At 38.8% G+C, this 15398-nt stretch overlaps 1 protein-coding gene across 6 annotated transcripts in view; it reads left to right on the plus strand.

The window, feature by feature from the left end:
* The first annotated feature begins 13634 nt into the window (after positions 1–13634).
* Positions 13635–15398, plus strand: part of TNS3 (tensin 3) — a 247589-nt gene continuing 245825 nt past the window's right edge. For 5 of the 6 annotated variants that reach the window (XM_035316737.1, XM_035316734.1, XM_035316735.1 and 2 more), the window contains exon 1: positions 13635–13980. In XM_035316737.1, coding sequence (XP_035172628.1) covers positions 13894–13980 — 87 coding nt within the window. In that variant the 5' untranslated portion in view covers positions 13635–13893. The remainder of the gene's footprint in view (positions 13981–15398) is intronic. The other variant, XM_035316736.1, reaches the window with a different exon arrangement.

Consider the following 15398-nt stretch of genomic DNA (forward strand, 5'->3'; position numbering starts at 1 on the left):
AGTAGCATCAGGGAAGCATTCAGAATCCTTTATAGCCAAATATTACAATATTAATATTACTAATATAAATACTAATTAATAATATTAATATATTAATAATAAAAACTTGGAGCTTGTAGGGTTTTTCAGAGCTCTACTGTTCTGAGGAAACCACAGTGACTTTGGGGGGGAAGTGGTCATGCACTTCTCGCAGCGGTACATGTAGTTTTAATATTCCTGTGCATAGTTCAAATGATCCCATTATTTTCTTAAGCTTATCCCTAAGAAAGGTCCAGATACATGGATGAAAGATCCCTGAAGAGATCATGTAGTGGAATGAATGATTCTCTCTCTTTTCTCTCCTGCCTTAGGAGATTCAGTGTGTTCTGGCAAGCCTTTAAGTATGGCAAGCTATATTTTGCTTACGAAGAGCTAATTTAAGGATCTGAAAGGGCAAACACCACAGTGTTTCTTCAGAGCTTCTAAATGTTTACCTTCCACACAAAACCACTTGTTGGGAAAGTACAGCAATGGGATGAGCAGTGGTCTACTTTACCATGAACAGCTTCCCTTTACTTTTAAGTTGCAGGAATAAACATTACTTTATACAAACTCCACTGTGTTTAATATTGCTTCTGACCCCATTCTGTGTTTGAAAAGAAAACCAAAATAAAGGCAAAAAGGGTCAATGCTATTTTCAAAATTGTGTGCCTTGTATTTTCCTCATCAAACAGGACTCAATGGGAATATGGAAATATCTTTTTAAATGCAGGTTCCCCTCACTGCTTTAAAAAAAAAAAAAAGAAAGCCCCCAAACAGAACTTCCAGATTTACATGACTATGTGTTTACATTACAAGGCTGGGTTTGCTGTGCCAAATTTTGATTTGGTCTTTTATATTAAACCTCTTCAAATAATATTTTGCAACAACTTGTGTTGTATTAGTTCAAGTATAAGTAAATTTGGATGTTTCTTTTCTCCTAACTGCATTATGAACTAAAACTCTCACAGCAACTATGACCACAGCCCCTCAACTTCTATTCAGGACATAAGACACTATATTTCCATCTGTAACTTCTATATGGTAAAGTGGAGAAATTATATCTTCCTTCCCCTCCTTATTTTATTCTAACTTCCATTCCAGCTTGGACTGATGGGCATGTCCAGAAGGATGTTCAGAAGGCAATGTGGCACAGCTTTTAATGAACTTGTTCTCCCTGCGAGAGAATCCCATAGAATTTGCACTTAGGATGGAAAAAGTTGCTGGTTTCACTTAGGAAATATATATATACACATATATATATATATAAATGTGAGGAGAAAGGCAAGAGCAGATACGGCTCTGAGTACTTAAATGCTTGCCACTTCTTGTTTTGCTTAGGAGAACAAAAACAGCTTACAGTTTCTTGCAAATTAAGAACAGTTGCTTATAAGCACAAGGTGATGTTCTAATCTTCACAAAAGTAAACCTAAAATACATTAAAAAGGGAACAATGAATGTTCCCATCTTTTGATTACCACTGTTTTTATACACTGTGCTTCACTTATAGTAGGCACTTCTTACTTGCTTCCATTGAGAGTTGAGCGTTTGTATAGGTGAACACAAGTGTGACATTTATTATTAAAACTTTCTATGGTTAAGACTCAAGCCTTTGGGATATTTGTGTTTTTGTGTATTAGAAAGGCAAAAGTGACAGCTTTAGTTTTGCCTGACAAATACCTGAATACACCACTGATTTTTTCATCACAATCTAAGGTATTCCTGCAAATGGACATCATTCTTATATGAACTGTTATAATCTCATATAATTTTTCCTCTCTGAAATCATCACCATGTTTCACATGAATCTTTTATAATTTGTTTTTGCTCTTTCTGTTTCTGGGAGCAAGAAGAGGAATCTTTCTATTGATACTCTCTGTGTGTGGTCTGGAGCACCTAGCTGTACATCTTAACTTTTTGTGAATAAATGATATTGATGAGAGTATTGCAACATAGATTTGGCATGATCGTGCATCTGCACAATTAGATTCTGTGAGCTATTGTTCTGTGACCCCGTGACCTGCTGGAAATAGTGTTCCAATGGAAGAACCAATTATATAGCCATTTTTATAAATCAGAAGGTCTCTTGTCTTGTTTAGATGTATCTTCAGAATTGGCAGATGGGTCCTTGAAGCCTCTGGTTTCTGCTTTTTATTTTTCATACTGGAATGAATTTCATTTGTCTCCAGACTGCAGTATCGCAGAATCACAGAATGGCCGAGGTTGGAAGGGACCTCTGAAGACCATCTAGTCCAACGCCCCTGCCAAACAGGATCATGTAGAGCACATTATGCAGGATGGCATCCAGGCGGGTTTTGAATATCTCCAGAGAAGAAGACTCCACAGCCGCTCTGGGCGACCTGTTCCAGTGCTCTGTCACCTCACAGTAAAAAAGTGCCCCCTCATATTCAGCCAGAACCTCCTGTGCTTCAGTTTGTGCCCATTGCCTCTCATCCTCTTGCTGGGCACAAGTGAAAAGAGGCTGTCTCCATCCTCTTGACACCCTCCCCTCAGATATCATTCTTTACACTCTTATCCCCAAATGACTAATGTATTGTTCAATTCTACTATACATACTTTCAGCACCAGTGCGCCAAAAATCTCTTTTCTGATTTCAAAGCTGCCAGGAGAGAAGAGCTCAGTAAATGTTAAAGGCAGCTTATAGGGCAGGTACTGCCATGAAGAAATCATCAGTAATGTTACTTTTCCAGTGAGGGAAAATCCAAGTGTTGGCATGCTCTGACAGGAATATGTTTTGTCTACAGGACATTCAACTGCAGCTTTTTGGTTTAGAGCTTTGGGATGAACGTTAAGTGGCTGGCTTTGTCAAATCAAACAATAAACAATCTCTACATAATAAATTATACCCAATCTGTTTTATGATGATTTAACTGAAATTCATAATTTTCATGACTTAAAAGGCTGCCCAACCTCAAGTTGTATAGAGGTCATGGCAGTGAATTCACAGTATAGCATAATATACACAAACTCAGAGGCTTTATTTCCTTAATATTCCTATGAATATTAAAGCAAATATATATCAAGCTATTCCAAATTATTATCAGGAAAGCAAGCATATATATATATCAATAGTATGGCAGCAATCAGTAACATAGCAGAAAACATATATAGTGTATAAATATACATATACATATATTATACTTATGATTGATTACTTACATGCACATGTATATATGTATTCAAAATGTACTATCAATTCCTGCCCCCATGAGAATTTTCACCTTTTCAGATGATAAACTGCTGTTCTTCCTTGGTTTTACCTATTTATGGTATCCTCAGGATCTCTCTCCTTCTCAGGTACTCAGAAGGTACCTTCAAAGAGTCCAGCTGTGCCTTTTCAAGGATGCTCCTGTTTCATGGGCCTAGTTCCTAAGCTAGCAGTTTTCAGGCTGGTAAGAATTTTCTTCTGTTAGAGTTTTAGCAGCTATTTTCTGTCATTATTTTTCCTGCTATAGCCTGCTCACTTTTATGGCTGCTCCCATCAATAAGCTAACTGCATGTCTCATGCTTACATTTTTGTGGGGAACAAAACTGTCTTTTTACATCCATTGCTGAATAGGTGAAATGGGAGAACTGGATTAGTCTTTCCTCACAAAGACAATGATAATTCTCTGGGGATGGAATATTCTTAATATCCCATCTTTCCAGTACTGCCTGAAGGAGCATGTTGTGCAATCTGCAGTAGGAGAAAGTGTGGCAGAGATGAAACTACTCTCTGCAGGTCAGATTCTGCCTCCAGGCAGGAATATTGGGTTCCGTTTCTGTCAGAGGTTGGGCTGATGTGTTTCTGAAGGCTTCCAGCAGCCTCCATTTTTCCGGCAATCTAGTCTATGACAGCATACACTTTTCAGTAGGAAATTCATCCTAATTACTGACTTCAGTTTATACTGCTGCTTCCTAAATCCATTATTCCTTCTTGTCATCCACTAGGAACATGCAAAATGGATAATCTTCCTCCTTTGTAAGCAGCTGTTTATGAGTTTGGAAATGTATGTATACTACCAAACTGCACGTTATAGAAAATATCAAAGCTGCATTTTTTCATACCACTGAAGGTATGAAACTATGTATACTAGATTCCACTTGACACTGCTGAACAGAATGCTAGCTAGCATCACCTTCTTTTTGATGTATTCATAGAAGCACTAGTTCATGAGTATATACACAAATGTTTACACACACTAATAGTTGGGTGATTGAGGTCTTCAGGAATAAGGAACTAGCACAAATCTCCACATTTGAACTTCCTTTTCCTCATCCTCTCTCCAGCTCACAGGGCTACACAGATTTCAAAACTACTTTTAAGCTCCATAAGGATGGATCTTGAAGGATTTGGAAAAATAATTAATTATTATATATATATATATCATTTGGAATCATTTGGAATTTTCAAAGTGTTGAGGAAACTGATTAATTCAATTGAACTGTGTTTTCTGTGTGAAAGATACTGCAGTAGTATGACAACTTCATGAAATCAGATATGAGAATACATGGGTTCAATGCAAAATTCAGGATGATTAAAATTTAATCTTAACAAGTGATACAGTTTTCATAAGTTCTAAACCAGTAAGAAGTGGTAAAGTTTTACAAGTATCTACTTATGGCCAGTAAGAAAAATGAATTGGTGAATTATTGAGAAGAAAACAATGAATATGTAAATATATTTTTCCTTTATATATATATATATATATTTTCTATAATTGTTTTACAACTTATATTCCAAAGATATCTTCAAAAGATACTGGAAGAAGAGATTCAACAAGGCTATTTTCTGCAAATTCAGTGGCTTTATTACCTTTTTTTTTTTTCACTTTGTTTAAATACAAGCATGCAGAAAAACACTTTCTGTGTTAGCTGTTGGATTAAGTCTTAGGTGGTTGACCCCAATCTATCTTTGATGACAACAGAATGAGGAAATACAAACTCACTTCCATATGTTTCTTACTATTTGCACTTAACCAGATATCTAAACACTCTGAGAATCTGGTCGTTCTGCATTTCAATGAAACTTCAGTGAGCTTTTGGGGGAACAAGGGATGCAAGATGTGACACCCTAATATGAAGCCTGTCAGGAATATTGTATATACATATTATGTATTTATACACATATAATGTACATATTATAAAATGTGTATGTAAGTGTATTATAGGAATACACGTATTATGGGATGTGTATGGACACTTGCAACCAGCTGTACTTCTTCTCAGATCTCAGTGGCATTGCTACAATTATGGCATGACTTCTCAAGAAAATTAAATCTATGGTTTATACCGGTTGGGCAAAAGAACCTTGAATTCTTTCAAAATCTGAATTATTTCTTTGTTTTACCTGTAGACACAGGCTGGCTGCAGAAAATCTCGCCCCCACCCCCACCCCCAAATAATTAGGTCTCTTACAACTGATGATTTTTAAAGTCTTTTTTCCCTTAAAATTTTAAGGGAAGAAATGAAATATGCTGTACAAATTTAGAAGATAAAACTTTAACAAAGTCCTGCTCTTTGCAGACACAGTTATTTTTTAAATTAATTGCTTAATAAAAGTAGTTCATTTTCTCTGGAATTTTGATTTTATAACTGCAGTTCTGACTTCAGAGTTGTTTTATTTATTTATTTATACATTTTTTAATTTTTCCTAAACTAAAGTTCAGCATTTAAAATTCTTAGTTTTGAAGAGACTTCTCACTTGCATTGACTATAATATCTGGAGTTAAGAAATCAAAACCAAAAACCAGTATTTATTTCTGCTGAAAAAAAAAAAACATGCTTTGGGAGACCCATCCCACAGGATGTATACATATATATATATATATATATATATTTTTATGGATTTTTTTTTAGCATGGTAGTTTTTGTCTTGATTTGGAATTTAGAACTTACTTACCCTTTAGAATTTTGAATTTAGCTTACATGAGAATGAAAAATCATTCTTCACACAGCCTGCTTGTTTAATTACATACATTCAGCAAATGAAAAACCTAAACATTTAGCTAACTGGCAAATGTAGTTTGACCAAGTAGAGGAAATAATGAGTTACTTATATACAATGTAATCTTGAATATGTCCTAGAGATTGTGATGGCATAATTGGTAATAAAGTAACTAAAGTATTGTTGGCTTTTGTCCTCTAGTAGCGGTTAGTAAATGCCTCAGGCTGCAGTTATGCAGTCAGACCTGTCATGTGATTTTAGCAGTTCTAGGATTATGGGGGTGTGAGGAGCTTTTTTGTATGACTTCAAAGCATATCCCAGTTGCTTTCCTCATTTTTCTGCAAAACTTGTTCACTAACATATTAACCGTGCTAGAAATTTATCTAAGTTGAAACAGCTAAAAGCCATGGGCTGCTTTTAGCTTAGTACATTCATCTTTAACCTAGCCTGCTATAGTCTCTTGATATCCTTAAGTCAACTGATTTTGAGCTTTTTTTCTCTGCAATTAACGTTCTTTGACATTGCATTGGCAAGTGAGAGATGTGGGAGAATTCAGGAGCACATGGAATACAGGAACAATACAACCACAATGGTTTGCATGAGTCAAAGGAACTTAGATGCAAAACTATAAAATGGGAAAAGACAAGGTTAAAACTGGAGAGGGCAGAAGTTTTGTCCCTTGAGCCACAACATGCATTCACATAAAAACAATTAGTTTTCATAGGTACACTCTTGTCAATGTGTTAGACTCTTGGTTTGGGTTGCTAGAAAGAGCTGAATGAGTTAACGAGGGTGCACAGTTTGGTGCAGTGCTGATCAGGATCTCTTTGCTCCATCTCTCTTTCTGGGACAGTGAAAGACAGAATCATAGAATCATTTAGGTTGGAAAAGACCTTTGAGATGACCAAATCCAACCACTATCTAACACTACCAAATCCATGACTAAACCACAGCCCTAAGCAATTATCACACAAAGGTGATGACTTGGCATCGAGCAGGGATTTATTTGAAGATGGCAAAGCTTGGAGTAGGCATGGCCCCTCCTGGCCTCTTTAGCGATCACACTTGAGAGGGAATTGGTAGAAAGACTGACAAACTTGCTGCTATCCTCTGAGGTGACTGAAAGAGAAATTTTGACCTTTCAAAGGTTAAGGTTGCAGCCTTCATAGTTAATCAGAGCACGTTGTTTGTGGCTTTTCTGCTGTTCACATCAAAAAGCCTGCTGACATCTTTGCAAAAAATACGCAAATATACAATGTCCATTACTATGGTTGCTTATAGCTTATACTGGCTTCTACTTCAAGAGCAACACTACACGCAGGTATGAGCGCTTGCAGTTTGGGGCCTACAATTTAACGTATATACTTTGGCCACTAAAAGCTAGGTCTGTTTTACTTCAAAATCTAATTTTTCTCATCTTCCTCCCATTTTTTATTTTTTTCCCACATTTTTAAGACAATTAGTGCTGCTGTGGATCTGTTCATCAACAAACCATGGGAGTCCATAAAAGCTAAATGCCTTAGAGTAGGGCCAAATATTTCAGTTTAAAAATACCAGGATAAAGATATTAAACACAGTTTTTCTTTTTCCTTTGGTATATAAAAGCAATTGTTTTTGGCATTTTTTTTCCTCATATGCTTAGGAGAACTGCTGTTTTTGATCATATGCTTAGGAGAAAGAGTGGTTTTAGTCTTATGTTTAGGAGTAAGGAGAGAGGCTTGCAAGAAAGTTTAATGGATTCTTTAAGGGGGGAGCTTGTACAGACTGCCCCCAGTTTTGCAGAGCATTTCTCTGCATGCATCTTTTTTTTTCTAAAGGTAACCTGCAGAGTGAACTTTAGCTGTGAGTAATAAAGACCTGACAGAGATTAAGTTTTAGTCACCTGCCAGCTCCTGGAATGCCAAAAACACCAGAAAGCTGGGGCAAAGGCGCTGGAGAACAGTTCAAAAGCTCTGTCACTGGGCAAATGAAAACATTACAGCAGCTGAAGACCATTTCCTGGTATTTCACTGCTGTTCTTTAGCAAGGAGAGGAAGGGTCTGGAAAATATTAAATTGGCCCCACAGAGCATATTAAAAAAACCTGGAATTTTGCAGACATTAGCTGGCTGTGTGTTTTTGTTGGAAATCTAGCACAGTTATGTAATATGTAATATGTTTGGGCTTTTAAAACTTTTATTTCATTTCAAGGTACCACCAGAGCCTAATATTTTCATCATTATAACAAAGTTTTAAGTGGTGTTCTTAATTTTAATGAATAACTATGCTGATTTAGAAAAGCAAAACCTAAACAATTGTCATTCAGATCAGGATTTACGCAGACATTTGTCTTTTTCTTTCTGATGTGTGTCTCTCACCCTGAAGTGGCTTTTGATAAAAGATAATGCTCTTAGTTTATTTACTTTCAGGGTGAGGCTTTCCTTGGGGTGGGAGTGTTATGGAGTGCAAAGCAGCAATAAGGACATAACTGTATGGGGGACAGTTTAAATGGTTTAGCATAGCCCTGTTTCTTACTAATGTTTCCAGGCACGTATACTGGAACTATAAAACACATGTATTTACATTTTATTTCCCAGACATAGTGAGGTTGTTAAGTCTGCCACATCTGTCTCTCTTTTCTCGACCTCCCACATTTTTGGCTTGGGGTGAAAGAGCAGGGGTGGTAGGGCAGGAGAAGGTGGGTTTGTTTGTGTGTGTGTTTTCAGCCGAATAGCAGAGCAGCATAACTGACATCTTTTGCAGCCCCCTTGGGGGAAAATTCTTTTGGTTAGGTTTTATCTTTGAGGTATAAAATGCGAGGTTAGTGGAGACAGGGAATAGAAATCAGAGAATGGCTAGGGAATGTTTCTTTTTGACATATGAAGTTTGTTCAGTTCTTTCACGAAAACAAACCACAGGCATTAGTTTATTTGTGTATGCTGGTCTCAAGTTGTGGCCCTGGATCATAGATACAGTTCTTTGTTCTTGATGGAAATTACTTTCACACAGCTTTTTCTAAACAAAGCTCAGAACAGTTTTAAAAAAGTATCTCAACATTGTTACTTATTAGAGGAACAGAGAAATTAAAGATATTTTGACAATTTAAAGAGGCTATGCTTGTCTTGAGAAACTTTCCAATTTCTGGCTGAAATATATAGCTTATCCATATGTTTGTAAAGATGACAATCAGGCTTATTTTATTCCATCTCCTTCGCATTCACAATGTATTCAGAGCTGGAACCTGAGTGGGATAGCCAGGGTATCAGCCCCACCATGGCAGAGCTCTGTACTGCTAATGACATGAAATGTTGGTGGTCAACCAGTTTAACGTATAATTGCATTTGTTGAGATAAATCCATAGACCCTGATGTGATGCATCTATGAATGCTGAGAGAGCTGGTTCATGCCATTGTGAGGCCATCCGTGATAAGTTTTGAACAACCATGGTGACTGGGAGATCTGCCTGAAGAAAGCAAATGCCACCCCTAGCTTCAAAAACAAGGAAGAAGGAGGGCCCAAGGAATTACAGGTAGCACCCTCCCCTTGATCCCTGGGAAGCTGATGGAGCAGCTAATCCTGGAAACCATTTCCAAGGAACATGAATGACAAGGAAATCATCAGGACTAGCCAGCATGAAAGTCATGCTTGACCAAATTAATAAGCTTCTACAATTAAATGTCTGATCTGGTAGATGAGAGGAGAGCAGTGACCATTATCTACCTGGATTTTAGTAAGGCTTTTGACACTGCCTCCCATAAGATCCTCATAGACAACCTGTTGTAGTATGGGCGGGACGAGAAGACCGTCAGGAGGATTAAAAACTGGCTGCGCAGATGGGCCCACAGTGTGGTGATCAGTGTCATAGAGTCTATTTGGGGGCCAGTATTTAGCAGTGTACTCCAGGGGTCGATACTAGGTCCAGTTGTTTTTAACATCTTCACTAATGACATGGACAATGGGGCAAAATGTACCCCTAGCAAGTTTGCAGATGACACAATACTGGGAGGTGTGGCGGATACACCAGAGGGTCATGCTGCCATCAAGAGGGATCTTGATAGGCTGGAGAAATAGTGGACCTCATGTTCCATGACAGGAACTTCATGAAATTCAACAAGGGTAAGCACAAAATCCTGTACATAGAGAGGAGGTACTAATACATGATCGGGGCCACTTGTACCTGGGTGTCCCTGCTAGACAAGAAGTTGAACATGAGCCAGCAATGTACACTTTCAGCAAAGAAGGCTGGGCTGCATGAGGCAAAATATCACCATCAGGTTAACAGAGGTGTTTTTCCCTTCTACACAGTCCTGGTGAGGCCACGCTTGGAGTACTGTGTCAAGTTCTGCACTCTGCAGTACAAGAGAGATGATAGAGCTCTGTTCAAAGCTGTCATAGATTGATCTCTCCTACTTAATACTTATTTTTTATCAGCCCTAGCAAAATGAAATGGTTCCCATTTTTTGTCTAAAAACATATATTTTTTTTTTTATGTCCAGATAATCCGAATAATAAGGTGCAGTCCCTTAACACATACTGCTAAGGCAAATGGGAATCTTTTGGCAGCCATACACTAGAACAACAAAACCATTCGGTACAGAGGGAACCTGAAAATTTGAAGAGCAGAAGGCTGAGAACTGTACAACCCTGACAATGTGTGCAGGAGCTGCTCATGTTTCCAGTGCAACAATGCTAAAAATTCCCTGGGCTCTTCAAGGAATTTTGAATAACTGCTTTGTAATCCATTTTTCTCTGTTGGTGTTCCAACATAGAAGCAGGATCGTGAAATTAATACCATTTTTACATTGCTCAGTAAAAATAATGTCACTATAAGGAGAATGCTCATCTTACCTGACTAATCCCTCTCACTGAATAACTGGCTATAATTTCATTAATGACTCCAGACTGGTGCATTTCCTAGAGAGCTGACGGCAGACTTGATGCTAGCTTTGCCTCAGGCTGTGGTCATTATGAAGTGACCTATGTCTTAGCCAGAGTTACTTGGTTAATTTGAATCTACTACAAGTCTGTGCATTTTTATTGTTATTTCTTCCCCACACTCCTCTCCAAATTCGCTCGAGTTTTGCTTGCTACAAGGCTAAAGCCTATCTTTTCTAACTGCTGACAATTATGGAAGAAGGTGTGGGACAGAATATTTAATGAAAATTTTTCTTCCTTTCAAATTTAGCCAAATAATGATGGGTCATTAATACTTGCCTACCACTCCTTTAAATAAAACTGTATTTACTAGATTATTTTAAAACACACCCTTTTCTTGATTTTATGCACTGGTTCTGGTTTGTGATAACAAGTTCATTGAACTCCAATTAATGGAATTTGAGAATGTTCACATGTCAAGGACAGGGTCACCATCTTGTGGAACAAATTCCCTTCTAATAGTGAAAGAAATAACCACAGATTGTTTTTGCATATGGGTGTCCGAGTTAAGGGCTAATCTAGAGAGGAGCTTGTTATTTGAGTTCCACAGTGATGTTTGCTATCCCTGTTAAATAAAGTGCAATAAATTGTGCCAGATCAGCATATAAACTGTACAGCTGCAGCTGAAGAACCTTTGTGCAAAAGGAGGTGGTAGCACTAGTCAAGACAGCCATAAGCTTAATGTTATCTACCAGAAAGCATGATCTTGTCCCCTTCTAATGGTTGGACAAAATAGATACTTAATTCCAATTTGGTTTTGAGCAATAATTTGCTTTTTATTATTATTATTATTATTTATTATTATTTTTAATCAGAACAAGCAGCAGAACCATGCGAAGCACTGGCTTGACTAAGCTTTGCAAGATGTCAGTAAATAAAAATAGGTTTGAAGCACTAACACAATGGAAGTGAGAATTCCATTAAAGGAAAGCAGTGAAAATTCTTTCAGAAGAGGCTGGTATTTCCATATATATATCGTTAAGTTTATGCTGAGGGATTTCAGACCTACAAAGAGTTATTACTATACTGTCAAATGAACAATACTGAATTAAGTTTTCTCCTCTTCCTACCTTTTATTTGTGGATCAGTCAATGAACACAGGATGAACTTCCCTTGGAGTGGGTAAGCCAGTACACTGCTAGTTTGGCAAGGTTGCTTTTGACTAGGTTGTAAAAGTCACCTACACATACACTTTCCCATACAATGACCAGCCAGTTTGGGATGTTTCAAATACAGCTCATCATTCATGATGACTTCTCAATGAAAAACTTATATGACAACATCAGACCTTCAAGTTATCTAAGAATATCTCTTCCTGTGCAGTGACCTTTTCTCCCCTAATCTATTCCTTGCCCTTCAGAACTTCCCCATTTCTGCATTCAGCCTCTTTGAACACAGAGTTTAAGCAATTGGGAGGGGGTGGGGGGAAAGGTGGACGGACAACAGAACAACACGAGAAGATTTATACAGTGAAAATGAGCTGACACCCTAGAAATGACCCCATGTAGACTAGACAGCATATACTTGATTTCCTTCATGCAGAAGAACAACACATTTAATGAAATAAAATGACTTAAGTCTCTCTCTGTAAGTAGAGTGCTTTGCATAATGGGGGCCAAGTATGCAGAACATCCAAGATGTAGAAACAAATAAAAATAATGTTAAAAACAATTTAATTCATTTTCCTTTTTATCTGTATAAAATAGTTTTGACTCACATCATAACATGCCAGATGTTATCATCACAGAAATGTTTAAAATGACTTTTTATCTTTTCTATTCCTTGAGAAAAAACAAACCTGATTAACCCAGTTCCTCCAAATCTATTTTAAGATTCTGCTGCTGAAATTCAAATGTTTGGAAATAGATATTGAACTTTCACTGCTGTTCTGTTACAGACATCTTTTTACAGCATGAGAATCAGGAAAATGTGGTTTGAACTTCTCAGGACCCCTGAGAGGCAAGGAGGCAAGGAAGCACTGATTTATACTTTGTCTTTTTTTTTTTCTTTTTTTTTTTTTTTTCTTTTCCAAGAGGAGTAAACTTGGAAACCCAAAGAGAACACAGCTGAAAGTTTTGCCCATGATCCATAATTACAGTAGCAAGAGTTATCCAGAGCTACACCCTTAGGTCCTGGTGGGAGTTACAGATTCTCAGCATTGTTGACAATGCAGCAGTGTCTCTTCTGTAGCTGGAGATCTGAGAATTAAAATGTGCAAAATCGCAGCACACTTCTGCAAACTTAAATTACACAGAATATCAAATGTCTATGGCAAAGATGGAAGAGAGCCCCCATCTCTAAGCTTACAGTGTTTCCATCCCATCATTATTCTTGGTTATTCTTTCTTCCCTATTAGCAGTATGCACCCTTTTGCAGTCAGGAAAAATAAGTTCTGTTAAAAACTAAAGGGAAATAATTAATTAATTAGCTGGCAGGCAGATTACACAAAGAAGAGGGATGTTGTTGTAGGTTCTCCCTTTCTGAAATTCTGTTTTCTAAGTCATTCTTGGTGTCGACTTTAAATACCTATTTTTCACTCTCAAGTTACTTCGGTACTATCAGCTTGCCTTGGTGACAGATTGCTGGAAAGTTCGCTTTTCTCCTTCACAAAGACGGCGCACCCTCTTAAACAGTCTGTTTCGTGAGTTATTAGTTTCTTTGTTATTGTATCCATACCACTCAGTGATCCAAAAAACCCTCCCACCAGGCAAGGGAAGTCTGCTTCCCCAGCTGGAGACGCAGCTCTAGCCAGCACCGGCTCTGATTTGTTCCCCTGGCCTCAGAGGGGGCACGGTGTGGTCAGCATAGAGCCCGGCAACAAAAGGGGAAGCAGGCAGGGAAGGACCTCCGAGAGCAGCTCTGCGGGTAAAAAGCGGGCTGGTAACCCGGCTCAGCGCACCCAGCTACCGGCCGAGCAGGTGCCGGGGGGGCGATGGCTCCCGGCGGCGGGCGAGGAGCCCGAAGTTAGCGCAGGGCAGGGGCCCGGCGGCCGAGAAGCGGCGGCGGGGACGCCCCATGGGCGGCCGGGCGAGCCTGCCGTGCCGAGGGAGCGCGCTGCCCCGCCGCCCATCGCCGACAGGAGAGGCCGAGACGATGGTGAAGGTACGCGGGGTTTGCTTCCTAGCCGCGGCGAGGAACGGGGGCGTCGGGACGGATTTCGCAGCCCGCCCCCCCGCCGCGTTCAAGGGACCGGGGGAAGGCGCCTGCCACCGCCGCGGGGCTCCGGGGCTGGCCGCGGGGAGCCTGCCCGAGGCTGCTCCGCACCTCCCGGCGCTGGTGGTCGGTAACTTGGGTGGCAGCAGTAATTTGGGTGAGCGTACGCAGCATCTTGGTGGCCCTTCTGGTTTGGAAGTGGGTACTGAGCGTGCAGAGCTTGGTCCGGCAGAGTGCTGCTCTGTCGCGATACTGGCCGCTGGTGACACCAGAGAAAGCGTTCGCGTTCACGCTGATGTAAATATCCACCATCGTCCTGGAATGTGCACCTAAATTGCGTTTTGGGGCAGTTATGGAAAAAATAAGTCCAAAATTGAGAATAGGTTGATAATCCTGAAGAACGTGTACCAGCTTTTCATGGGTATGAAAGTTCTATCAACTTTAAATAATTTTGGTTTAAAACCCATTTGATCTGAAGTCACAGGCTACCTTTGATTTTATAACTCAGCAAAACCAGAAAAGCTGCCAGAATAGTAGCCTCTCAGGCACAACTGCAAATTGAAAGTACCAGAATTCTCTGTAGAGCACTAGCTGACAGTCCCAGTATCACACAACTCATTCCGGAGGCGCATTCAGGCATCTCTATTTCTGGTTTATTAAGCAAACCTCCGGACCTTTGAAGTTTGATGCATTTCCTTCTGAGTTACCTCTTAAAAAATCAATTCAGCAACAGATTTAAGTTAATTTTAAGCATATGTTTAAATGTTTTTGCTAACTGGGCTCTGCATACTCTAGTAGTCTCCCTCGCACATGCTTAAGTATCTTCTCTTGTTTCAATTCCCTTTTGAAAACATACCATGTTGAAATGTTTTAGGATTAGTTTTTCAGAAATTCATGAATAATATACCACACACATGGTAAAGTGTGAATGCAAGCATTAAATTATCTTTACTGGTTTCAGTTCCCCTTTGACTATTTCATGTACGCTCTTTTGAAACTATCTCCATCATTCTTTTGTCTGACGTTTCAAACAAAGCATCTTCAAATAACAATTTTATTATAAAAAGCTGCTAAGGAAATATCGGAGTTTTCCTGCCAGAGCTGATTTCCTCTGAGCTGTAAAATGGCTAGAATTCAGTCCTAGGCAAGTGACTTTTTAAAGGGCTGTATTTTCTTCTAATTAGAATTAGAAGAAGGAACTTTATTCCATTTCAAAGCATATCCAATGATCTCTAGTGATGTCTTGATAAAGAACCATTCATTACACTGTGATCTTACCAACAATATTAAACCTAAAATTCATAATATTTTCATGTAGAGAAAAATCACTTTTTTTTTTTTTTTTTTTTTTTTTTTTTTTTTTTTTT

The sequence above is a fragment of the Oxyura jamaicensis genome, chromosome 2 (genome assembly GCF_011077185.1).
Source record: "Oxyura jamaicensis isolate SHBP4307 breed ruddy duck chromosome 2, BPBGC_Ojam_1.0, whole genome shotgun sequence".
Taxonomy (NCBI): Eukaryota; Metazoa; Chordata; class Aves; order Anseriformes; family Anatidae; genus Oxyura; species Oxyura jamaicensis.